Genomic DNA, 27,437 nt, shown 5'->3' with positions numbered 1-27,437 from the left:
AGTGGTCCCTTCCGTTAGTTTTTTTTTTTCAAAAAACGTTAACTTTGGCAAGGTAAGCTTCCAGGCTACACATTGGAAGATATTAGCGTCGGCCTAGCCGAGGCTACACATTGGAAGACTTGCAATTATGCACTTTCTCAACCACAACCACCACCTTCCATATCCAAATTCATCTCCAACCGAGGCTACAACATCATGATCATAAAGTTCCAATTTTTTTTCCATCAAAAACTCTTCTAGCTTCACTCATTAATCCACTATTAGCATACATATAAATAATAGTATTACAAATAAATTGATCCTTTTGAAGACCTAATTTCACAACTCTACCATGAAGCTGAGCTCCATAATGGGCATGACCCAATTGAGCATAAGCTTTGAAAACATAAGGGTAAGTCAGAGGTTGAATTTGAGAATACAACATGTCAACAAAAAGTGATATAGCAAATTGTGGTGTTGAGGATCTAGAAAAAGCTCTGATAATTGTGTTCCAAGAATAAAGATTTGGGTTTGCCATTCTGACAAACAGTTTGTAGGCATAGTTAATGTTGCTAGATGGTGAGGCACAGAAGGTGAGGGCACGTGTGGAAGCAATTGGGTTGAGAGTAAGGCCAGTTTTGATGATGTGAGGGTAGATTTGGTGGAAGTGGTTGATGGTGGTGCAGTGGTTTTGGAGCATGGTGAGACATGGGTGGTTGGAGATGAATTTGGATATGAAAGGTGGTGGTTGTGGTTGAGAAAGTGCAGAATTGCAGGTCTTCCAATGTGTAGCCTCGGCTAGGCCGACGCTAATATCTTCCAATGTGCCACCTGGAAGCTTACCTTGCCAAAGTTAACGTTTTTTGAAAAAAAACTAACGGAAGGGACCACTTTGGTTAACGGAGAGATACTTATGGGACCAAATTGAGACATTTTAAAGTTAAGAGACCAAAATGAAACGCAAAAATAAGTTAAGGGACCAAAGTCTGTATTTACCCTATTTTAAAACTATTCCTTAAAAAAAAATATTTTAAAACCAGTTAACTATATAATCGATTTTTTTTTTTAGTAAATATATAATCGAAATTTTATCAAGTCAAACAAATATTAAAAATAAAATTTGTGGGCAAGATTCCTCCTAATCTTATTGGTGGGGAAGTCTGCCACTTTAATCGGTTCAAAACTTTTCATTCCCCCCTTCCCCATGGTAGTTGGAGTTGTCTTTGTCCTGACTAAGACTATATGAACTTTTTTTTGTTTGAACAAATGATTTTTTTTAAGGAAAATGAACATTTATTATAATCATCAATAATGCAATACCATAATATTATCATCAATTAAACGAATGACCCAGAAGCAAAACAAATTAAAAATGAATATAAATACTAAGAGGGTTAAATTTAGTAGATATATATGTAGGAAATTGTGGACAATTGCTAGACACGTTTGCAATATTATTTTATGTATTTTTATTTATTTATATAATAATTTAAAACAGTTTGATATATTCCACCAAAAAAAAAAAAACAGTTTGATATCTGCCTCAATAAAATTTTTGATAAGAGCAGACCCCTTGGGGGACACGTGGTGTCATAGTAGTATACCAAATGTATACATGTATATGATCAAGTACACTGCACACCAACAACCATACCTGTAATTGCCTTATTGGGGAGTAAGGAGTGTGTTAGTGCGTCCATGACCATGTAGCTATGGGACGCTCACCTAATATAATCACTGGTTTAGGTTTTAGTTTAGATGAAAAAAGCAAAATTGAATCATAATCAAAACCCTAAAGCTTCACGAGTGATATCATGTGTGTTAGGAGGACTATAATGTGGTTGAGCTGCAAATTTAAGCTACATATGGTGTAGCTAATTAATCAGTGCAAGATGACTTGGTTTTTTTCTTTCTTTTTTCGTTTTGATTGTTTTGTAGAATAATGGCCTCAATTATATAACAACTTTAGTAAATAAATTTTCCTCCTTAATTTTAATTTATTTGCAACAAAAAAAAAAGATAAAATATCGACAAATTACTATTGGATACGACGTGTACCTACTATATTTCCAAAGGAACATAAGTACCATGACTTATAAAGAGCTAGTTACCGGAAATAACCAAAGGTTTAGGGAATATAGGTGGGTAACTTGGAAGGTTTAGGGAATAATAGCTTAGTTTGAAATAAAGTAAATCTTGTCCGTTTTGAGAGAGAAGATTAGTGGAAGAAACTATACGTACAATCGAAATCAACGAAAGTGGGAGCCAACTGTGTCTAACATTATGCCATTATCCAATCCAATTGTTATTAATTTAGTTGATTAATGTCTCTAAAAGTGATATGTTAAATAGAAAGAACAACGCAAAGGCCATTATTAAAATTGATTTATTGAATCCGTCACTTCCTACCTTTTGAAACCTTACGTGGTACGAAATTTTCGAAAAGAAAAAGTGTATTTTACGTGGCAGAAAAATAAGAGGCACTAAGTTGCAAAAAGAAAAGGTAGGGCATAGATTTTCTTTGAATAATTTTGATAATTTATCCAATTTTAATGAGTAAATTCAAAAGTATTATTTACAAACTGATTTTAACTCCACTTTATAGATTTACTCACGTGGAAAATTCTTTAAAAGAAAAAACCTTGCAAAAATTAGTGGTTTAGCTTTGACACGGATCAACTAAATTTGTTCTAGAAAACAATCCTTTCCATTTATTTTTCTCTAAAAATACCAATACAAATATAACTTATAAGATTTTATTTTCTTTATCTTTGATTCATTTTAATTTATGTAAGTGAACGCTAGCATTGGAGTAGTATTTTTCACGTAAACTTGGTGCATGACCCATCGAATAACACCACCAAGAACTTTAGGAAATGTAAGTAAAACCTTCCATATAATAATATGACTATTCCCTTAATTATATCCTAAGCTTCGAAACCCACAAATTAGTATACCTGTATGGCCTACCTAAGCCAAATCTCTTGACCTATATATAGCACCATTCCTTTGCACTTAAATTTCATTCATAAGCAAATATTTCTAAGATAATCCACTCATCCATTCCTATATACCTAGCTCTTCCAAATATATTTAGCCATTAAAAAAAAATTCGATACCATGCACAATATTGCATATCCTAATATGAATAAACTCATATTCAACTCTTGCATTGCATACTTTCTCCTTTTTTCTCTCTTGTTTGTGCATGGCAAAGAGTTATCATGCAATCAAACCCCATACCCTCATGTGTGTAACCATTACATTGGAACCACCACCACCAACACACTGTCTACCCTAGATTCTTCTTCTTTCCATGATATGGCTCTTAAGGTCACCATGGACCAAGCCATTGAAGCACACAAACTTGTATCAACCATGGAATTAAATAATTTCAAAGACAAGCGTGCCAAATCAGCATGGGAAGATTGTTTAGAGCTTTATGAGGATACAATTTATCAACTCAAACGCTCAATAAACTCAAACAACCTAAATGATAAATTAACTTGGCAAAGTGCTTCCATTACCAATCATCAAACTTGTCAAAATGGTTTCATTGATTTCAACCTTCCATCTCACTTAAACTACTTCCCATCCATGTTAAGCAACTTCACTAAATTGCTTAGCAATTCTTTGTCCATTAGCAACACTCTAACTTCATCACCATCATCCTCATCCACATCATCAAGTACTAAACAAAATGGAGGGAGAAGGTTGTTATCAGATAAATTTCCATACTGGCTTTCAGGGTCAGATAGAAAGCTGCTTCAGGCAACACCAGGGTCAGGGCCAGCACCAAGAGCTGATATTGTTGTTGCACAAGATGGAAGTGGAAACTATAAGACCATCTCAGAGGGTGTTGTTGCAGCTGCTAAGCTTAGTGGGAAAGGAAGAGTTGTCATTCATGTGAAATCAGGTGTTTATAGAGAGAATGTTGATATCAAGAAGACAGTGAAGAATTTAATGATATTTGGAGATGGAATGGACTCCACTATTGTTACTGGTAATCATAATGCTATAGATGGTTCTACTACTTTTCGTTCAGCTACTTTTGGTAAGTTAATCAATCCTTAATCACTAATCTATTCATATATCTATATATAGTTATATACTATAAATTATTATGTAAATAAATATCACAGTTGTTTTCTATATGCATGGGAGAAATCATATGATCAATGGAATAGTACGTAACAATAGTAGTAATATAAAAACAGTTTGAATTAAGTGAACACTAGAAAATATATCACTTTGGCCCCATTAAGATAGAGACATGCAGTACTTATTTATGTACAACTTGTGTTAAGGATCAAACATTATATTATATATTGAGTAACTACTTGTCATATGGCTATCAACAGATTAACAATAAAGTACAAATTTTTTAAATATCTTTTATCTTTGAAAACAGATAATATTTTCAAACTAAGTAATCTCTTTTTTTTTTGTCCCTACTTTATTTAACATTTGTTTTTAGTTACTTTTCTACTTTCTCTCAAAAGGTATTTTTTGTTCAATTTTTTTTAATTAAAACATGTTGAAAACAAAAACAAAAATATTCTCTCAAAAAAAAAAACAAAAATATAGCGAAGACATCATAACAATTATAAAACTGATATAAAGTCTAATCCATACGACCAACAATTAGACCTTTTACATCAGTCTCAGAAAACATTGTGATTGAGATGTTTTTACTGTATAATAAAAGTGAAAATATCTCATTTCTATGTATTGACGTTGACTTTATTTTTTGTTTGTCAAATGATATATATTAATAAAACCTTTTTAACAATATTCACTAAAGTTCTGGAGTTTAATCTCCATGAACCGGTCAATTAATGTAAAAAGTTTTCAATTGTTCATTATTGTTTTACTTCACATATGAGTATCGTTCACAATCAATCATTTGCATGCCTTTAATAAAGTAATTATGACCACATACTATTAAATGTTCAGGCAATTATGATTGATCCATAGTGCAAAAAATTCTTTACATAAATATACTGTATGAATTAAATCTAAAGTTCTAACTATGAAATAAAATAATTATTGCAGCTGTTATGGGAGATGGTTTCATAGCTAAGGACATGACCTTTGAGAATACGGCAGGACCCCAAAAACACCAAGCAGTAGCTCTCCGTTCCGGCGCCGATCACTCTGTTTTCTACCGTTGTGCCTTCAAAGGCTACCAAGACACCTTATATGCTTACGCCAACCGCCAATTCTACCGCGACTGCAACATCTACGGAACTATTGATTTCATCTTCGGCAACGCAGTTACTGTCCTTCAAAACTGCAACATCTTCGTTAGAAAACCAATGAGCAACCAACAGAACACCGTAACAGCACAAGGAAGAACAGATCCAAATGAAAACACAGGAATTGTAATACATAACTGCCGTATAACCGCAGCAAATGATTTGAAACCGGTTCAGAATTCAGTTAAAACATATCTTGGTAGACCATGGCAGAAATATTCAAGAACGGTTGTAATGAAAAGTAATCTTGATGGTTTGATAAATTCACAAGGTTGGGCTCCATGGATGGGTGGTTTTGCATTGAGTACACTTTATTATGGTGAATATATGAATGTTGGTGGTGGTGCTAATACTGGTGGAAGAGTTAATTGGCCTGGTTTTCATGTTATTACTAATCCTTCTGAGGCTGTTAAATTTTCTGTTGGTAATTTTTTGGCTGCTGATTCTTGGATTTCAGGGAGTGGTGTGCCGTTTGATGCAGGTTTGTGAATATTGATTAATTTCTGGTTGAATTGATCAAAGTATAGTGAAAGAAATAAAAGTGGTTGATGATTCAGTGGGAAGACTTGAAATGATGATGACTTTGGTTGTTTTGTATAAAAAAAAGAGGATGGTGAAAGCGTGGTGGTGACAATTGAAGATGGGGAAATTATTGTCATGTAGTATTTGTTGGGTGTTTGCCTTGTACAAAGGTTACACAAGATGTTACGTTGTACTTTGTCTGTCCATTATTTATTTTTTTTTTTTTTTGGGTCTAGGTGACACGTTAATTTGATTACATAATTGTATATGTACGTATTATACATGTATAAAAGATTTTATTTTCTCACTTGATTATATATGGCTGCTTTTGACGTTGAACAATTAGCACTTGAGTTTGTGAGCAGCGAAGAGACTCTTGCGAATGAACCTTTCAGGTAATATCTATGACCGATCCATGCGATTACATATAGCCGGCCCTAGTTTTTTAATGAGAAACTTCAATTTCTCCCTAAATTTTCTTTTTCCTTCATTCATCCAGGAGGGATGATTTTAGGTCATTTTTTGACATATAATCACCCATCTACATCGTTTTTTCTCTTTCTTTCAATCTAAATAAGTGGTTTTCACATATATTAAATTTTTCTTTGTGTTTTTTGTGATTTCGTCGTCTAAGTGCGGCGTTGTGTTGTTCGTCGTTTTGTCTGACGTTTGATTTTGCGTCTTGTCGCGGTGTTCGTTTAGTTCATGTTGAAAGATTGACATCAGTCAAATACAAATATTCAAGCAATGGTTTGGGCGTCAACGTTGCAGATCCGAAAGCAGGGTATTTCAGTGATTTAGATTTTATCATATTATTCGTAGGCATTTTGTCTTTGTATGCTCTTAACTTGGGTGCATGTGAGTTTGTTCGCATATTCACCATTTACGTTTTTTGCGATATTTGTATTGTATTTGATGTATTCTATCAATTTGAATGAATGAATATTGTTTTATTTTTGTCCAAAAAAAAGAGGTACTCATGGACCGGCTAATTTTGGTTGGATAATCCATATTTTTATCTTGAATTTGAAATTTAAAGCCAATTTAAATTCAAACTTAAAAAATATCGAATAAGAAAGTTATGGGAATAGTATGCACGTGGACGACTGCGATGTTTATTTAGGAACAAAAGTTGTAAAATATACAGAAATGATTTCAAAAATAAAATAAAAAAATCCATATCTACAACCTTTGTTTTTATCATGGAGAACGAGTTAGTCTTATTTCGTCACAACCAAATCTATAATGCATAGGCATACACACAAAAATACAAAAAATAATAATTTTTTTAATTGTTGACATTGTGTGTCTAAGTACTATAGATTTGATCTTTTGACCATACAAAAGATCATTCGCAGACACATATTGCTGGATGCACGGTACAAGACGAGACAAAAAAACTCATAAGAAATACATATCTAAGTATTTTCTTTTTAGAGAAATAGTAACGAGTGTCTTAAAAATACTTTTTAAAGACTTTAAATAGAAAAATTTTATAGAAAATTTTGCATTCAATACATCAGAAATTGAAGTGTTACATTTTTTATTATTACCTTTATGTGCTAACTAAAGTCAAGTCTTATACTCCATCCGTTTCAAAATGAGTGTCGCTTTAGCCAAAAAAATTTGTTTCAAAATGAATGTCACTTTCAGTTTCCAATGCAATAATAACTTTTTCTTTTCAATTGTACCCTCCAATTAATACTCTGCACACTACTTCAAAAGTATTACTTTTAAAACTAACCAATAGTTAATAAGGATAATTTGGTAAAATAACCATTCTCTTTCTTTTAATCATTGCATTTCTTAATATGTGTGTAAACACCTAAAACGACACTCATTTTGAAACGGAGGGAGTACATTATTACAAATTTTAAAGAGAAAAGAATACTGAAAGTAACATTGATTGCTTTTACACGTATGATAAAGATTCATTTATATGCATCGTTTACATGCAGGGGCGGATGCATGTTATTATGTGTGTGGGCATGTGTCTGCACAAAATCTTTAGAAACATTTTTTTTTAGTAATATAATGTATTAATAGTTGACATTTTGACTATATGACTCACACTTATCACAAATTATTTCTCTCTTGTCTCACACTTATCATCATATTATCTCAAATTCTTTCTTGATAATATGAATATTATCAAGAATTGAATGCGAAATCGAGTGGGAGATGATCAATTAAATGATTGTTTAATTATTTATATAGAGAAATATATTTTTTATGTGAAAATTATTCAAAATTAGTATAATATAAAAAAATTGTGGAGGACAATTTTATATGTGATGCCCCCACTATTCAAAAATCTTGAATCTGTCACCACCGTTTACACGAAAAGTTTTATGTAATCATAGAATCATTAAAACTTTTGAATTTTATTCTAACTACTTCTAATTAAGCCACACACATGGATTATTATAAAGTACTCACATCGTAAAACTTACATAGAGTGTATGAAAATACCTAACTTTCTTACCCCCTATATATAGCCAAGGAGTTATTCTTCCATGGCCACATGACCAAATAAATAATATTTGGACACACTCACATAAAGATATTATCTTTAAAATATTTAATTATTTTTTTTTATCAATTTTCTTTTCATCATTAAAAAAATATTTGTTTATGTGTGTGTGACCAAACACTATTTGTTTGGTCTTCTGACCATATTAGAATTTCTCTATAGCCAAGTCTGAGCAAGCCCTAATCATCCATGTTTTACCTATAAGCACTAAACACATTAGGTCTTGATCATGCCGCATCGTTTGCAAAATCTACCATACAATCCTTAGCAAGAGCAATGTTAAATCGTAAAACTAGAAAATAGATGTGAGATAGTTATAATTTAATTTGTGTTATATTGTCTTTTCAAAACTTTTTGAGATGTTTTAAAAGATTACCAACTTAAAAAGTAAGTGATATCATGAGGTAATTTGGTTGTATGATTATATGTATAAAAAAAATTTAGACACCGCTTTTAGAAAAGAAAGAATATATTGAAATGAATAAAAAATTCTATTGAAATGATAGGTGGATCAGTTTGTAAACCAAGCTTTCAAGTTCAAATTACGCTTTATTAATTGCCTTCATTTTCCTTTGCTTTTCAATAACCATCATTAATTATCGTACTAATTAAACATAATTATCAGAAAAGGAGATGCATGCTGCTAGTAACAACTTGCTGCTGGCGGCTGATAAATAGTGACCAGAAATTAATCCAAATCAATTAGAAAAAACAATCCATAAAGAAAATGACATTTGACTTAATTAGCATGAGCTGTAGTTTCACATCAAATTAATCCAAATCAATTAGAGTCTTCTGACTCCTGTTTATTGGTTAATGTATCTATCACAAATTACAATTAGAATGTTAACATCAACAAAAGTACCATTGTCTAATTGTGTTATATGCACTAATATAGCCAATTAAACCATGTGAGGTTGCTTTCTCACTAGTCCTTAATTAGTCAATAATCATGTTATTTAACCTTTTTTAGGGGAATCATGTTAATTAACTGTCAAGTACTGGATTAGGAAATGACATTTATATTTTATTCTACGTTAACATATCCTTTAGTCTTACATGTGGGGGATTCATATATCAATATAACCATTCATTATTCCATGCAACTTTAAATTAACGCATGTCTTCCCACCAATTAACGCATGTCTTCCTTCAAACGGAAAAATTAGATCAAATTAAATATGTTTTGTTCATATTAGTAAAAAATAATTATGGAAATCATAATTAAGCGGGTCCATTTCAATTCATTATTTCTTTCTTGTAAAAAAAAAAAAGCTCTGTTTCTTTTGTTTAAGAAGATAATTAATTGCCCATCAAAAAAAAAAAGAAGATAATTAATTGAATGTATAGATTAACATAAAAAAAGGGGAGAAAAGGACAATATAAGCATGAACATATTTTCCATATGATAATTCATTTCTGGGTCATGTTAACTTGTGTCCTTAGGGCACATGTTAAGCAACCCAAAAATGGAAACATTTTGTTAAATTTTGTGCATTCAATTATTGAAAAGTAAAAAAGTTAAAGTCAAATGCATTAATTATAATAGAATATTTCTATTTTGAATCATTAACTTGTACCTTAAGGGCACAAGTTAACATTTCCCTTCATTTTTTTAAGAATATTTGTTGATTAATTAGTGGGACCTATAGTGCAATATAAAAAACATCCAATGTATATGCAAGTGGAAACAGAAGACTTTTATACATATATACAATTAAGTAGTACTCCCTCCGTTTCAAAATGAGTGTCGCTTTAGCCCATTGCACACAGATTAAGGAATGAAATGAAATAATCATTAGACATAACACTTTTACTAAACTGCCCTTACTTTATAAGAAAAAGACAAACTTAAAGTTGTATTGAAAATTGTGACAGAAAAGTTGAAGAGGGTAAAGTTGGAAGAAAAAAATTAAAGTTGTATTGGAAATATAAAGCGACATTCATTTTGAAACATTTTTTTTTAGCTAAAGCGACACTCATTTTGAAACGGAGGGAGTAATAAAAGAGGAAGAAACTAACTAACACTATTTTTTCTTTACAATTTTATTGAAACTAAACATAGTAATAATAACTTATTTTTATCTATCTATTTATCTACGGTTGACCTCAATAATTTCCCTATCTTCATAGACAAAGTACAACATCTTATGTAACATTTGTACAAGGAAAAACCCCACAAAAACTACATGACAATAATTTCCCTATCCCTCTTTCAAAAAAAAAAAAAAAATTCCCTATCCTTATATATCACTTCAATAATTTAACAATTTGGTGTACCGGTACACTCAAATATTTGGGTGTACCATAGAATTTGCCTAATTAGTGGGACCTATAGTGCAATATAAAAAGCATCCAATTATATATATAAGTGGAAACACAAAGACATTTTTACAATTAAGTAGTAATAAGGAAACACAAAGACATTTTTACAATTAAGTAGTAATAAAAGAGGAAGAAGCTAATTAACACTATTTTTTCTTTACAACTTTATTTGTTATATACTACCTCCGTCCCAATTTAATTGACACAATTTTGTTTTTCACACATATTAAGAAAAATGTATAAATAAAGGAGAAAGTGGAATATATTGTATTGGGAATGATAAAAGTAGTATTATTTAGTGTTATATTGTATTGAGAATGATGAAAGTTGTATTGAAAATAGAAGTGGATCAGTTATTTTGGGACATTTTTTTTTAGAAAATGAATCAGTTATTCCGGGACGGAGATAGTAACTTCTTATTTTTATCAATCAATCTCTGTATAGTTGACCCTTTGGAGTAAAGGAAATGGACAGACAAAGTACAGCATCTTGTATAACTTTTTTACAAGGAAAAACCCAACAAAAACTACATGACAATAATTTCCCTATCTTTATAGACTTCAATTATCAACACCATATGCTTTCACCAAAGTCATCATTTCAAGTCTTCTCCACTATACTATACATCATCTCATCTCATCTCACTTTCTTTGAATGAATCAATCACTCAATATTCACAAACCTGCATCAAACGGCACACCACTCCCTGAAATCCAAGAATCACCAGCCAAAAAATTACCAACAGAAAATTTAACAGCCTCAGAAGGATTAGTAATAACATGAAAACCAGGCCAATTAACTCTTCCACCAGTATTAGCACCACCACCAACATTCATATATTCACCATAATAAAGTGTACTCAATGCAAAACCACCCATCCATGGAGCCCAACCTTCTGAATTTATCAAACCATCAATATTACTTTTCATTACAACCGTTCTTGAATATTTCTGCCATGGTCTACCAAGATATGTTTTAACTGAATTCTGAACCGGTTTCAAATCATTTGCTGCGGTTATACGGCAGTTATGTATTACAATTCCTGTGTTTTCATTTGGATCTGTTCTTCCTTGTGCTGTTACGGTGTTCTGTTGGTTGCTCATTGGTTTTCTAACGAAGATGTTGCAGTTTTGAAGGACAGTAACTGCGTTGCCGAAGATGAAATCAATAGTTCCGTAGATGTTGCAGTCGCGGTAGAATTGGCGGTTGGCGTAAGCATATAAGGTGTCTTGGTAGCCTTTGAAGGCACAACGGTAGAAAACGGAGTGATCGGCGCCGGAACGGAGAGCTACTGCTTGGTGTTTTTGGGGTCCTGCCGTATTCTCAAAGGTCATGTCCTTAGCTATGAAACCATCTCCCATGACAGCTGCAGTTATTATTTATTTCATAGTTAGAACTTTGGATTTAATTTATATACATCTAGTTAATTAGTAAGACTTTTATCATTAATTACTTTTAAAGTCATACAAATGATCGACTCTAATTTACTGTGAAAGAAATTTGCAATTACAATGCATTGTATTTTGTTAGAAAAGTTATCGTTACATATGGATAAGATATTTTCTTCGCATGATATAAAGTAAGAACATCATAGATAGATACCATGTTTTGTGAGACTGCTGTAAAAAGTGTATGTTGAGTAATATTGATATATTATTGCTGTGATTACACGGTTATAGAAATTAGAGTTTTTTTTTTTTTGAAAGAAAAATTAAAGTTATTAGAGTTTTATAATTGACATGATCATATCTTAGCTAATTTTTTTTTTTTTTTTGAATATGCGTTTGAACATGTTTTAATTAACAAGTCTAAAAAAAAAATATAACAAAAAGTACCTTTTGTGAGAAAGTAAGTAATTAAAAAAGAGATTATTTTGAAAATATTATCGTCTTTGTACTTTTTTGTTAATTATCCTATTTGTTAATTATCCTATTCTTTGATAGCAAAACGACAATTTTCTCAATATAATATTATATGAGCTATATGCTTATCAAAAAAAGAAGTGATGTATGATCCGTACGTAACACAATTTGTACAAAAGTAAGTACTGCATATGTCTCTATCCTAATCCCAATGGGGCCAAAATGAATATTTATAGTGTTCAGTTAATTCAAAGTGTTTTTATATTACTATCATTGTTACTATTCCACATATGATTTATCCCATGCATAATAGCAAACAATCATAATATATTCTCGATCAAATGAATCTAAAGGTCCTTTAAATTTTTCGTTTTTTCCAAAGTGATTTTTAAGTTTCAAAAGTCCCAAACAAGTCCTTTTAGTTTTTGAATCGTTTCAAACAAGTCATCATAATAGCAAACAATCATAATATATTCTCGATCAAATGAATCTAAAGGTCCTTTAAATTTTTCGTTTTTTCCAAAGTGATTTTTAAGTTTCAAAAGTCCCAAACAAGTCCTTTTAGTTTTTGAATCGTTTCAAACAAGTCATTTTAGAGGATAATGGAGATGATTCAGATGATAGCAACAAAGAGCATTATCCACCATTTGCCATACCTAAAAAGATGACTAATTTTAAGTGGGTGTTAGAAGCCAGATTTGGTACCAAAGATGAGTTCAAGGAAGCAATTACCAACTATGCTATCTACAATAGGACTTGTTTGAAACGATTCAAAAACTAAAAGGACTTGTTTGAGACTTTTGAAACTTAAAAGGACCACTTTAGGAAAAACGAAAAACTTAAAGGACCTTTAGATGCATTTGACCTATATTCTCACACAATAATCTATATGAATGAGTAATTAACTATTGAAGAACTTACCAAAAGTTGCTGAACGAAATGTAGTAGAACCATCTATAGCATTTTGATTACCCGTGACAATAGTAGAATCCATTCCATCTCCAAATATCATTAAATTTGTCACTGTCCTTTTGATATCAACATTCTCTTTATAAACACCTGCTTTCAGATGAATAACAACTCTCCCTTTTCCACTAAGCTTAGCAGCTGCATCCACACCCTCAGATATTGTCTTATAGTTCCCACTTCCATCTTGTGCAACCACGATATCAGCACTTGGTCCTGCCCCTGACCCCGGTGTTGCCTGAAGAAGCTTTCTATCTGACCTTGAAAGCCAGTATGGAAATTTATCTGATAACAACCTTCTCCCTCCATTTTGTTTAGTACTTGATGATGTGGATGAAGATGATGGCGATGAAGTTAGAGTATTGATAATGGACAAAGAATTGCTAAGCAATTTAGTGAAGTTGCTTAACATGGATGGGAAGTAGTTTAAGTGAGAAGGAAGGTTGAAATCAATGAAACCATTTTGGCAAGTTTGATGATTGGTAATGGAAGCACTTTGCCAAGTTAATTTGTCATTTAGGTTGTTTGTGTTTATTGAGCGTTTGAGTTGATAAATTGTATCCTCATAAAGCTCTAAACAATCTTCCCATGCTGATTTGGCACGCTTGTCTTTGAAATTATTTAATTCCATGGTTGAAACAAGTTTGTGTGCTTCAATGGCTTGGTCCAAGGTAACCTTAAGTGCAATATCATGGAAGGAAGAAGAAGATGATGAAGAAGAATCTAGGGTTGATAGTTTATTTGTGGTGGTTCCAATATAATGGTTGCACACATGAGGGTATGGAGTTTGATTGCATGACAATTCTTTGCCATGCACAAACAAGAGAGAAAAAAGAAGAAAGTATGCAATGCAATAGTTGAATATGAGTTTATACATGTTAGAAAATGCAATAGTGTGCATGGTGTATCAAAATGTTTTTCTATAATATTATACGGGAGCTAGTGCTAGGTGTATTGGAATTAATTAGAGAGGATTTGCTTTGGAGTATATTTGTTCATGAATGAAATTAAGTGCAAAGGAATGGAGGTATATATAGGTTAAGAGATTTGGCTTTGGTTGGCCATGAAGGTATACTAATATGTGGGTGTAGATTATTGAAGCCTAGTGAGGAAATAGTCATATTATATTATATGTAAGGTTTGATTTACTAACATTTCCCAGAGTTATTGGTCGTGTAAATTGATGAGCCATGCACGAAGTTTACGTGCAATATACTGCAATATTGCTTTGTTTTCTTTTACGTCTACAATGTAATTGGCGTTTACTTACATGTATTTATGAGTTACCCTAACAATTGTCCTAAGCGTGGGAGTCAATGGTCTCTCTATTTTTTATCCTTTCCATTTTTATTATCAAAATTTTGTGAATATAAATGTAATAATATGATATTTGGTGGGTCTAATTATTTAACATACACTTTAATTAAAATTTATTTTATGTTAACCCTTGGTTCATAGAAGAGGGCGTCGATAATTTAAAGTTCAGTTGAAAGGTAAATAAAATCTGACCAATAATTATTGACACATAAATTAAACTCAAATTCTCATAAATAATTTGTTCTTTAATGGGACTTATTATTCAACGAGCACGATTACTTGGTCCACTTTAAAACTAGTAATAGAGAGGAAAACTAGAGAGAAAATTTAAAACTCTTCAAATATCTTATATTAAAAATAAAAAAAATATTGTATTTTTAAAACATTTGAAAGGTTGTCCTCGTGAGCTTAGCTCAGTTGGTATGGACAATGCATAAAATATGCAAGGTCCGGGGTTCAAACCCCGGCCACCACCTAAAACACCACCTAAAAAAATTTAATAACATGACAATAACATGACATTTTTTTGTCAAGTAGCCTAGCGGCTAGAGAAATCCACCTTAAAGTAAAAAAATTTAATAACATGACAATAACATGACATTTTTTTGTCAAGTAGCCTAGCGGCTAGAGAAATCCACCTTAAAGGTGAATAAGTGGGGTGTCCGGGGTTCGAACCCCGGCCCCTCCATAAAATATACATTATCTCTTACCAAGTGAGCTACGGGGACAATAACACAACAATTATATTGTTTTTGATTACTTGTTAACATTTTCATATATTTAATCGGCCAATTAAAATTAATCAGATTATAGAAAAAGAATCTATACTAAGTTATATTCGTATAAAAAATATATTAACAGCATAATATTAGTATGGTTTTCTACAATTTTCTTGTTGAACGATATATTTCTAGAACAAATTTAGTTGAAGCGATCAAGCTAAGCCACGAAATTTTGCAACTTAGAGCGTATCATGATTATTTTGCCACGTAAAATGTACTTTTTCTTTTTTGAGAATTTCGTGCCACATAAGGTTTCAAAAGGTGAGAAGAAAGTGACGGATGCAAATGCAATAAAACAATTTTAATGATGGCCTATGCATTTGTCAAGAAAAATAAAAAAATAATAATGGCTTTTAAAGACATTAATCGACTAATTAATTAATAACAATTGGATAATGGCATAATGCTATCATACAAACGTTGGCTCCCACTCTTGTTGATTTTGATCGTGCGTATAATTTGTTCCACTAATCTTCTCTCTCAAAATGGATAAGATTTAATTTGTTTCAAACTAAGCTATATTATGGGAATCTTGTTAGGAACTCTCAATCGAGCTTTCTAACTTCCAAATTTACCCACCTATATTCCCTAAACCTTGGTAATTAGCTCTTTATATGTAATGTAATGTTCATTGCGAAATCTAGGTAGATGTCAATTCCAATATAGTAATTTGTCTATATTTTTTTTTTGTTGCAAATAAATGAAAAATAGGGGGGAACATGTATTTACTAAAGTTGTTATGAGATAGAAAAAAGAAAGACCAAAGTGATCATGCAATAATTAATCGGCTACACCATATATAGCTTCACTTTGTAGCCCAGCCATACATTTAGCTCTCCAAAAACACACGATATGACTTGTGAAGCTTTAGGGTTTTGATTGTGATACCATTTTCCTTTTTTTCATCTAAACCAAAACCATAACAAAGTGATTATATTAGGTGACCAACACATAGCTACATGGTTTTGGACACACTATAGAGCAACACATACGCACACCTCACCCTCAATAAGGAAATTTAAGATATGGTTGTATGTATGTACATGTGTAGTGTACTTGTTCATCTGGTATAATACCTATGAAATGAAACGTGTCCCTCTCCCTCAAAGGGTTTGTTCTTATCAAACTTTTTTTTAAATTATTATATGAATATGTATACAAACTTTTTTTAAAATTATCATATGAATATGTATAAAATAATATTTCAGACGTGTCTATCGATTGTCCACAATTTCCTATACATATATCTCATAAATTAGTTTTTTTTTTTAAGGAATATATCTCATAAATTAGTTATCAAAATATTTATATGCATTTTAATTTGTTTTTCTTCTTAGTCACTCGTTTAATATGATGATAATCATGTAGTTCATTATAATTATTATATTATCATTATAAATTTAATAAAAATGTTATATAGTCTTAGTCATGGACAAAGACGACTCCATCTACCATGGGAAAAGGGATAATGAAAAGTGAACAGATTATCCTTCAAAAAAAAAAAAAAAGTGAACTGATTAAAGTGGCAGACTTCCCCGCCAATAAGCTTAGGAGTGAATGTAACTTTGTCCACATGTTTTATTTTATAAAATAATAATTGACTTGGTCAATTTCGGTAATACCAAACAAGTAATAAGCGCTTATAATGTTAACTTGTGTCCTTAAGACACATGTTAATGAATTAAAAGTAGAAATTTTGTTTAGGAAATTGTGTCAATTTTTTTTTAGAGATTCAAAATTAATGTTTTGTAATAAATATTAACCATTTATAAAATCTTTAATATGTACTCTAAGAGCACAAGTGATACCCTAATTTATAATACACCCTCCGGTCACTATTATAAGCAAAAATCTATATTTTAGATTCATTCATTTAATGATGTATATAGTCTTTATTATAGACCACATACATCATTAAATGAATGAATCTAAAATGTAGATTTTTGCTTATATTAGTGACCGGAGGGTGTATATGTTTGTGTTTGAAGTTATTAATTATAAAAAGAACTAAAATTTTTAATTATAAATTAACTTGCATGCTTGTTGTATATTTTTCTTTGTTTAAAGGCTTTTACAGGGCATTTAATTAACATGGTATTTTCTTCGCCATATATGAATTTCATTAAGTTATTACTCCCTCCAGTCCTATTTATAAGAAAAAGTTGGGTCAACAAAAGTTGATGTATCTGGACTGAATTTTTAACAAGATACATCAACTTTTGTTGACCCAACTTTCTCTTATAAATAGGACCAGAGGGAGTATTACATAAAGGGATTTTCTCCGTCATTAAAATGATTGAAGATGGATCTCTCAAAAAAAAAAAAGATTGAAGATGGTGTTAGTGTCTTACATGTTTTTCATCATCTTTTTGTCTCAAGTTAAGGTGTTATGTGTATATTGCATGGTTTTTGTTGTCCACATATTTTTTGGTAATTTAATCAAGTGGTTGCCATGTCAAGTATGGTTTAGTACGTATGTTCATTTGAAGATGTTTAATTTAGTTTTGAATTTCATGTCTTTGTCTATCATGGGGGATTAAGCTTGTATTTATTTTTCTAAACGTTTCTAATTTGCTTTGAACATTTGGCACCTTTTATTCAGAAAAAAAAAAAAATTAAGTGCTTAAGACTCAATATGTTGAGTAAAAAAGACCAAGTATAAAATATTTCATAAAGTTCACAAAAAGTAAATAGGATACTCAACATATTGACTAAAAAAAATAGGATACTAACATAAAAATAATAATTGGGGGGATTGTGGCCTCTGCTGGTCCCTCTTCTACCTTCATAAACTTCAAGCTGCAATTTGCACATAAGTGTTAAATTTGAGGTGTGAAAGTTTCTTATTTCAAGGTTGGTAACGTCGAAAAAATGTAATCAAGCAATTTTTTTTTTCAAAAAATATACAAATGCCCCTTGTTGTGTGACATTACCTTCAAAATATATGATGGTATCAAATTGACAGTTAACGACCACGTCATACCCTTAAACAATGAAAACTAATAGAGGGACTAAAATGAAAGACGCTTAACAATTTCAGTATTTTCTTTTGTCATTTCACTAATTTTAGGTGGCATATTTGAGTGAAGGACAATTTCAGGGAGTGTGATTTGTTATTCACTCATTAAACAATCCATCAATATTTGTAAATTTTTAAATACCAAAAAACTTTTTTTTAAAATTGTAAAAAATCTAAGTTGAAATACTACCGAATTTTATGGTCTTTTTAAAAAAAATCTTGTTAATTTTAATTGTATACTACTAATATTATTATTTATATCTATAAAAGTTTTAATTAAATAATACAAAGAATATCAAAAAAAGTTTTTTTTTAGGAATAAAAAAAGTGTTTTAAAATCCCTTACGATCCTAATCCAGTACACCATCTAAATATATATTTTTTCTTCGCAAAGCAATTACCTTGGGTCTATAAAGTGCTCTATTCATGACAGAATATTATGTTTAGAAACATACTAGACGAGTAGCACCAAAACTATAGAAAACGAGAGGAGACATATATCGACAAAGGGTTATGTATGGAAGCTTGGATTATGATGACAAATGATGATTTAGCATATATGAAGTCATGCATAAATTTTGTTAACAAGTCTTAATCATACTTTACTTTTTTCATTTGAACCGCTAATGCGGCCCCTTTCCTTTAATTTCAAAATAATTTAAGGTAAAACATTGTTGCTTATTACAACTACAAAAATAAAAATAAAAATAAAAATATCATTGTCTTTGTCTAAGAGCTTCGCTAGCTTAGGTAAGCATGAATTAACTAAAATGATGTAATATTTAAAATTGAATGGTTGAGAATGCATAACAAATTTGTTTTGTTTTCCACTTTATGAAAAGTGCATGCTTAAAGTTGAGAAATGATATTTTGACAACCACTTTTTGACAACTTTTAGACAACTTTCTCTCTCATACTCACATGATGTTGTTATCCTCTCTCTTCCTTTTTCTCTCTCCGTTGTTTTTGACCAATAAGAAATGAGAAAAACAAGGTTATCAACAAAGTTGTCATCAAATGGATGTCAAAATATCATTACTCCTTAAAATTTCATGTAAGGAGCACTTTACTTTTCAACCCACTTGTCTTGGCTTTGGTGTTAACTTGAGATTTTGGATTGTACATCTCTTGGATAATATTTAGATGATATAGTTTTTGGTGATGATGGTGACATTGTTCATATCTCTTTTAATCAATCATTATCTCTTATCTAAATAATTTATTTTAAGTATTTATTCACCACTCTCTTTCATCTAAAATGCATTAATGTCACCAATGTCATCTAAGTGAAATTTGATTCTCTTATGCATGGTCTCAATTTTGATTCTTCTTAATGTTAATTTCAATTAGTTAGTTTGACTTCTTAAAAAAAAAACAACCGAATCAACCTTTTTTGTACCAAAAAAAATTATTCTTTACTTTCATGGAGGTCCTATTTAATAAACTGTTTTAAAATAAATAAGTTTTGATAAAAATATAACGAATTTTAATTATCGGTGAGACACATCTAATAAAGAATGGTAATGATTTGAGTTACAAAATTCTTCGTCAAAAGATTTCACTATTGTATTTTCATTGTTGAAAATACTTGTATAATCACAATAATTTGTGCATAATGTTCAAACACATACACATCAAAATACATTTTTTTTAATCATTTTACTCTTTTTCTAATTTTATCATTTTCAAATATGTGAGTGTGTCTGAATATTATGCTCAAATAGTTATAAACATCAAAAACTTCTTATTCATAGCTCATCACAAGTTATAGAACACCTTGAGGGAAGTGAAAGATAGAGGGAGACCGTAAATTTTAAATGTTTAAAAATAAAAAAAATAAAAAAAATAAAAACTAGTTTACTATTCCATCTATTTTGGATCAAGTCAACAAATATATAAAATAAAATATGTGGTTAAGGTTTCTCCTAAGCTCATTGGCGGGGAAGTCTGCCATTCACAACTTTTCATTCTCCCTTTTTCCATGGTAGTTGGAGTAGTCTTTATCCTATGACCAAGACTATGAGCATTTTAATTATGGGACCCTTTAATTATAATTATAAGAGTAATGCTAACTTGTATGATGATAATGAACTACTTCTCCTAAAAAAAATTAATTATAAATTCATATTAAACGGATGACACTCGAAACGGACAAACTTGTGAAAGTGTTAAGACATGGTCTGATTATAGTCACACTAAACTATTTAAAAAATGTTGATTATATTAGAAATATTTTTTAGTAACCAAATTATCAATCAATAAAGTATAAAAATGGTTCAATAATTTGTTTAATGACTAAAAAAATGACAAAAATTTGTTTAGCGACCATTATAATTTAATTATTTTATACTTTAAAAAGAGATTTTGATAAGAACAAAACCCTTGAGGGACACGTGGTTTCATAGGTCTTATAACAGATGTATATACACATATACACAATTACACATGAACATGAACAAGTACACCAACAACCATATCTGAAATTAGGAGTGTGTATGTGTGCGTATGTAGAGTGTCCATAAGACCATAAACATGTAGCTCTATGTGACTTGTCACCTAAGCTTCACGAGTTATGTGCGGTTAGGAGGACTAATTAATTAGTAGTGCATGATCACTTGGTGTTTCTTTGTTTTCTTTTCGATTGTTTGGTGGCCTCTATTCAATGATTATTCTAAAATATTCTTGACTATTTATTTCAGAGAGAAGAAATATTTCAAATACTATAAAGTATAAAAACCGGAAATTTAAAAGAACAACGTGGTACGACTTTTAACTCTTACTCCATGAGCCTCTTCTTAAAAGAATTTTTAACAAAAATCACTGACATGAAGAAAAAAAAAAGTGTTTGCGTAATAATTTTGTCCATTTATTAATGTTAATTTTATACATTTCAAGATGAATTGACGGTATGTGTACAAGGATTATATTTGAAAAAGTGTAATAAATACTTGTAGAATTTTATAGAAGGTCTCAGGGACAAAGAAATTTTCGTTAAAACTATATCAATCAGAGATGAAAGGGCCATTTAGTGATAAAAAATGAAAACATATACCTAGATTTCCGAGGAACAAAACCAAGGTTTAGGGAAATAGAGAAGAGTAAATTGAGAAGTTACAAAGCTCGATTGAAAAGTTTCTAATTAACAATAATATTGGCATGCATCATTGCTAGTTTGGAATAAATAATTGTCCATTTTGTGAGAGAAGATTATTAGTGGAGGAAATTATACGTACGATCTCTTCCTACCTTTTTGAAACCTTACGTGGCAAGAAATTCTCAATGAATGAAAAAGAACATTTTATGTGGCAGAAAAATCATAAGACGCACTAATTAAGTTACAAAAATTGATGGCTTAGCATGACCGCTTCAACTAAATTTGCTCTATAAAACTATCGTAAAAACAAATCTACAAAACTAATACAGTATTTTGCAGTTAAACAAAAAACAATACAAATTCCTTAAAAAAAAAACAATACAAATATAATTCCTTTTAATTTGATCAATAAATATATGTAAACGGTAACAATATTGTACATTTTTTTTGAGGCAAACAAATATTGTAGACATAAATAAAAAGCTTATCAAGATCTTCCGCAATACACTCATAAAAAAACAACTTATTTAGTTATTAATTTAAGAATTTGATGTACAAGCCGAGCTTTGTAACGCAAATTTGTAACCTAAGTAAGTGCATTAAAGTGTTGGAAGGTCTTTGATGTGGGTAAAAAAAGCTAAAAAAAAAATACAAAAAAAAAAAAAGAATTTGATTTACAAGTATTCTTAAATTTTTTGGTATGCCATGAAAATTTGCCTCGTATATTTCACGTAAACTTCCTGCATGGCCCATCACATAACACGACCAAGAACTTTGTGAAATGTTAGTAAATCAAACCTTCCATACAATACAATATGACCATTTCTTCATCCTAAACTTACACCCACAAATTAGTATACCTTTATGGCCCGCCAAAGCCAAATCTCTTGATCTATATATAGCACCATTCCCTTGCACTTAATTTCATAAGCAAACATTTCTAAGCAAGTCCTCTCGTATTCATTCCTATACACCTAGCTCTTCCCATTTATTATTATAGAAAAACATTTGCTGCACAACATGCACACTATTTCATTTTCTAATATGGATAAACTCATATTCAACTCTTGCATTGCATACTTTCTACTTTTCACTCTCTTGTTTGTGCATGGCAAAGAATTGTCATGCAATCAAACTCCATACCCTCATGTGTGCAACCATTATATTGGAACCACCACAAATAAACTATCAACCCTAGATTCTTCTTCATCATCTTCTTCTTCCTTCCATGATATTGCACTTAAGGTTACCTTGGACCAAGCCATTGAAGCACACAAACTTGTATCAACCATGGAATTAAATAATTTCAAAGACAAGCATGCCAAATCAGCATGGGAAGATTGTTTAGAGCTTTATGAGGATACAATATATCAACTCAAACGCTCAATAAACTCAAACAACCTAAATGACAAATTAACTTGGCAAAGTACTTCCATTACCAATCATCAAACTTGTCAAAATGGTTTCATTGATTTCAACCTTCCCTCTCACTTAAACTACTTCCCATCCATGTTAAGCAACTTCACTAAATTGCTTAGTAATTCTTTGTCCATTAGCAGCACTCTAACTTCATCACCATCATCCGCATCTACATCATCAAGTACTAAACAAAATGGAGGGAGAAGGTTGTTATCAGATAATAAATTTCCATATTGGCTTTCAGGGTCAGATAGAAAGCTTCTTCAGGCAACACCGGGGTCAGGGACAGGACCAAGTGCTGATATCGTGGTTGCACAAGATGGAAGTGGGAACTATAAGACAATATCTGAGGGTGTGGATGCAGCTGCTAAGCTTAGTGGAAAAGGGAGAGTTGTTATTCATCTGAAAGCAGGTGTTTATAAAGAGAATGTTGATATCAAAAGGACAGTGACAAATTTAATGATATTTGGAGATGGAATGGATTCTACTATTGTCACTGGTAATCAAAATGCTATAGATGGTTCTACCACATTTCGTTCAGCTACTTTCGGTAAGTTCTAACAACCATTAATCAACCAATATCTATTCATGTAGCTCTATAGTATGAAATATTATGTGTAACAATATTTTTTTATTGTTTCTATATGCATGGCAACAAAAAAAATATATATATATGATCAATGGAATAGTAACAATTATAGTAACAATAGTAATATAAAAAACACTTTTATTATATCACTTTTGCCCCATTAAGATAGGGACATGCAGTACTTAGTTTTGTACAAACTGTGTTACGGATTAATCACGTAATATATTGACAAACTTCTTGTCATATTGCTATCAATCAAAGATTTATTAGCAATAAAGTACAAAAAAAAATTCTTATTAAAAATGTACAAAAATTTGAAATATCCTTTATTTCTCAAACGTTACTTAGCAACTCATGGTTTGTTATTAACAAACTTTCTCACAAAAGGAACTTTTTGATCAATTTTTTAAAAAAAAAAAAAAAAAAAAACATGTTCAAAACAGAAATATAGCCAAGATATCATATATTAATATTACTCAACATACACTTTTTACATCAGTCTCACCAATTATGGCATCTAAGGTATCAAAAGTAAAAATATCTAATCTATGACATTGACTTTGTTTTTTGTTTGTCTATGTATATATAGACACACACACGTTAAAAAGTCTTGAATTTAAATTTTCATGCACTATCTGTTTGCAAGTAAAAACTAGTTAAAGTTATACTGCTAAAAGCCTAAAAGTTTCACACTGTTTGTACATCATTGGTCATAATCAATCGCATAATTAAAAGTCAAATTAATTTGACAATTATGACTTATACTTACTATGTATATAAATTAAATCTAAAGTTCTAACTATGAAATAAATAATTATTGCAGCTGTTATGGGAGATGGTTTCATAGCTAAGGACATGACCTTTGAGAATACGGCAGGACCCCAAAAACACCAAGCAGTAGCTCTCCGTTCCGGCGCCGATCACTCCGTTTTCTACCGTTGTGCCTTCAAAGGCTACCAAGACACCTTATATGCTTACGCCAACCGCCAATTCCACCGCGACTGCAACATCTACGGAACTATTGATTTCATCTTCGGCAACGCAGTTACTGTCCTTCAAAACTGCAACATCTTCGTTAGAAAACCAATGAGCAACCAACAGAACACCGTAACAGCACAAGGAAGAACAGATCCAAATGAAAACACAGGAATTGTAATACATAACTGCCGTATAACCGCAGCAAATGATTTGAAACCGGTTCAGAATTCAGTTAAAACATATCTTGGTAGACCATGGCAGAAATATTCAAGAACGGTTGTAATGAAAAGTAATATTGATGGTTTGATAAATTCAGAAGGTTGGGCTCCATGGATGGGTGGTTTTGCATTGAGTACACTTTATTATGGTGAATATATGAATGTTGGTGGTGGTGCTAATACTGGTGGAAGAGTTAATTGGCCTGGTTTTCATGTTATTACTAATCCTTCTGAGGCTGTTAAATTTTCTGTTGGTAATTTTTTGGCTGGTGATTCTTGGATTTCAGGGAGTGGTGTGCCGTTTGATGCAGGTTTGTGAATATTGAGTGATTGATTCATTCAAAGAAAGTGAGATGAGATGAGATGATGTATAGTATAGTGGAGAAGACTTGAAATGATGACTTTGGTGAAAGCATATATGGTGTTGATAATTGAAGTCTATAAAGATAGGGAAATTATTGTCATGTAGTTTTTGTTGGGTTTTTCCTTGTACAAAAGTTATACAAGATGCTGTACTTTGTCTGTCCATTTCCTTTACTCAAAAGGGTCAAATATACGTAGATTGATAGATAAAAATAAGACGTTACTATATTGCATTTAGTTTCAATAAAGTTGTAAAGAAAAAATAGTGTTAATTAGCTTCTTCCTCTTTTATTATTACTACTCAATTGTAAAAATGTCTTTCTGTTTGCAGTCGCATATAATTGGATGCTTTTTATATTGCACCATAGGTCCCACTAATTAACATGTAGGTCTAGAAAAAGACCAAGCAGCAGTTGAAATTCTTAACAACATACTCCCTCCGGAGAGAGTATATAGTGACTTAAAAAATGTTTCATGACACCCAATTTTTCCTATACATTTTGATTAATCATACAAATTTGTGGTTAATTAAGTTTAGAATATTATTAATTTTATCACGTTGAAATTTTGAAATTCTGGTTGATTATATATTCGAATTAAGCATATCTTTGGTCATAAATTAGATAACCGTACACTCAACTGAATTAACTATATTTTAAAAATTGATTAACCAAGTATTAGACTTGTAAAAAAAAAAAAAGAGTGTTTGCGTATTTTATGTTTTAGTAGATAGATAAAATAACATAATACTTGGAAACTAAAAAAATAACCTTTGAAAACCCATGAAACACTTAAGTAAAGGAGGTGAGATTAGTGTAATAAAATACTACTTCGATTAGCTTAGATCTCCAGTGTAAGGAAAGAAAAAAAAAAGATGGTTCTCATTTAAAGCAAAACACAACTGATCTTATCTTAGTTTAGAGCAATTCTTACATGGTCACAGACCCAAATCAAATTTATTTGGTCACACACACACAAATGTAATAAATTTAAAGAAAAATTATTTAGTCACATCATTCAAATTCATTCTATTTTATTTTTTCTTCATTTTTGAGTGTGTGTCCAAATAAAATTAATTTAGGATTGTGTCCAAGTTAGAATTTCTCCCTAATTTAAATGTATTAACAAAAATAAATGAGACAGGAGGAAGTATATTAAAATATACTTGCATGCAACGAATACCCTTTCTCACTTTGTGTGCTAAAGTCAAGTCTTATACTTGAACGACAAATTTACCATTAAAGGATATGCTCTTTGTCCTTTTGCCGACCCATAGATTCTCGTGAAGTATTTTGGGGCACAAGTAGTAGGAGTAATAATTTTGTAAATAATTTTTTTATATGATGAAATCAATTGAACAAATGAAGAGAAGGGTTAAATAAGGTTTAATTTCATCATCATGCATGTATATTGTAGCTTCCTATATGTATTTAGGGGGGAAATTATTATGTGAAAAATTATGGTCATGCTTATATAATTATATTATCTTTCTCTCCTCTTTGTTATGTTAAACCATATATTCAATTAATTAGCATCTGATAAAATTATTTTAAAAGAAAATTTTGAACATTAGCTTTTTTGATAATTATGAATTCCTTAAAGTTGTATGGAATAATGAATGGTTATATTGATATAAGCACATCACATGTAAGACTTAAGGATGTGTTTACATAGAATAAAATAAACGTGTCATTTTCTAATCTAGTACTTGACAGTTACTTAACACGATTAACGATTAACTAATGACTTGTGAGAAAACTACACATGGTTTAATTTGGGTATATAAACACAATTAATTGATAATGGTCCTAATTTTGTTGATGTTAACATTCTAATTTGTAATTTGTGATAGATACATTAACCAATAAACAGAAGTCAGAAGACTCTAATTGATTTGGATTAATTTGATGTGAAACTACAGCTCATGCTAATTAATTAGTCAAATGTCATTTTCTTTATGGATTGTTTTTTCTATTTCTGGTCACTGTTTCTCAGCCGCCTGCAGCAAGTTGTAACTAGCATGCATCTCCTTTTCTGATAATTATGTTTAATTTAGTATGATAGTTAACCATATGGTTATTGAAAACAAAGGAAAACGAAGGCAATTAATAAGCGTAATTTGAACTTGAAAGCTTGGTTTACAAACTGACCCACCTATCATCTCAGATAGCTGTCTTCACTTTCAATAGCATTAATTGATAAACTATTTCTTT

General features: G+C 30.8%; 3 protein-coding genes across 3 annotated transcripts; 2 read left to right on the top strand and 1 right to left on the bottom strand.

Annotated features, from left to right (window-relative positions):
- Positions 1-3,003: 3,003 nt before the first annotated feature.
- On the top strand, positions 3,004-6,076 carry LOC146934635 (pectinesterase-like). Its single transcript, XM_085706544.1, has 2 exons — positions 3,004-4,033; positions 5,035-6,076. Exons 1-2 carry the CDS (start codon positions 3,100-3,102, stop codon positions 5,724-5,726), a joined length of 1,626 nt encoding a protein of 541 aa, XP_085562670.1. The 5' UTR covers positions 3,004-3,099; the 3' UTR covers positions 5,727-6,076.
- A 4,949-nt stretch (positions 6,077-11,025) lies between these two features.
- LOC146934634 (pectinesterase-like) lies at positions 11,026-14,448 on the bottom strand. The gene is made up of 2 exons (XM_085706546.1): positions 13,401-14,448; positions 11,026-11,983 (listed from the first exon to the last, which is right to left on the bottom strand). Exons 1-2 carry the CDS (start codon positions 14,344-14,346, stop codon positions 11,292-11,294), a joined length of 1,638 nt encoding a protein of 545 aa, XP_085562672.1. The 5' UTR covers positions 14,347-14,448; the 3' UTR covers positions 11,026-11,291.
- An 8,135-nt stretch (positions 14,449-22,583) lies between these two features.
- Positions 22,584-25,586, top strand: LOC146934633 (pectinesterase-like). The gene is made up of 2 exons (XM_085706545.1): positions 22,584-23,626; positions 24,489-25,586. The coding sequence occupies exons 1-2, from the start codon at positions 22,678-22,680 to the stop codon at positions 25,178-25,180; spliced, it is 1,641 nt and encodes a 546-aa protein (XP_085562671.1). The 5' UTR covers positions 22,584-22,677; the 3' UTR covers positions 25,181-25,586.
- Positions 25,587-27,437: the final 1,851 nt, after the last annotated feature.

The sequence above is a fragment of the Medicago sativa genome, chromosome 4 (genome assembly GCF_051527215.1).
Source record: "Medicago sativa cultivar Bolivia chromosome 4, Bolivia_mono, whole genome shotgun sequence".
Lineage (NCBI taxonomy): Eukaryota > Viridiplantae > Streptophyta > Magnoliopsida > Fabales > Fabaceae > Medicago > Medicago sativa.
The sequence above is the reverse complement of the archived record's forward strand: the minus strand, read 5'-3'. Positions and strand labels throughout refer to the sequence as shown.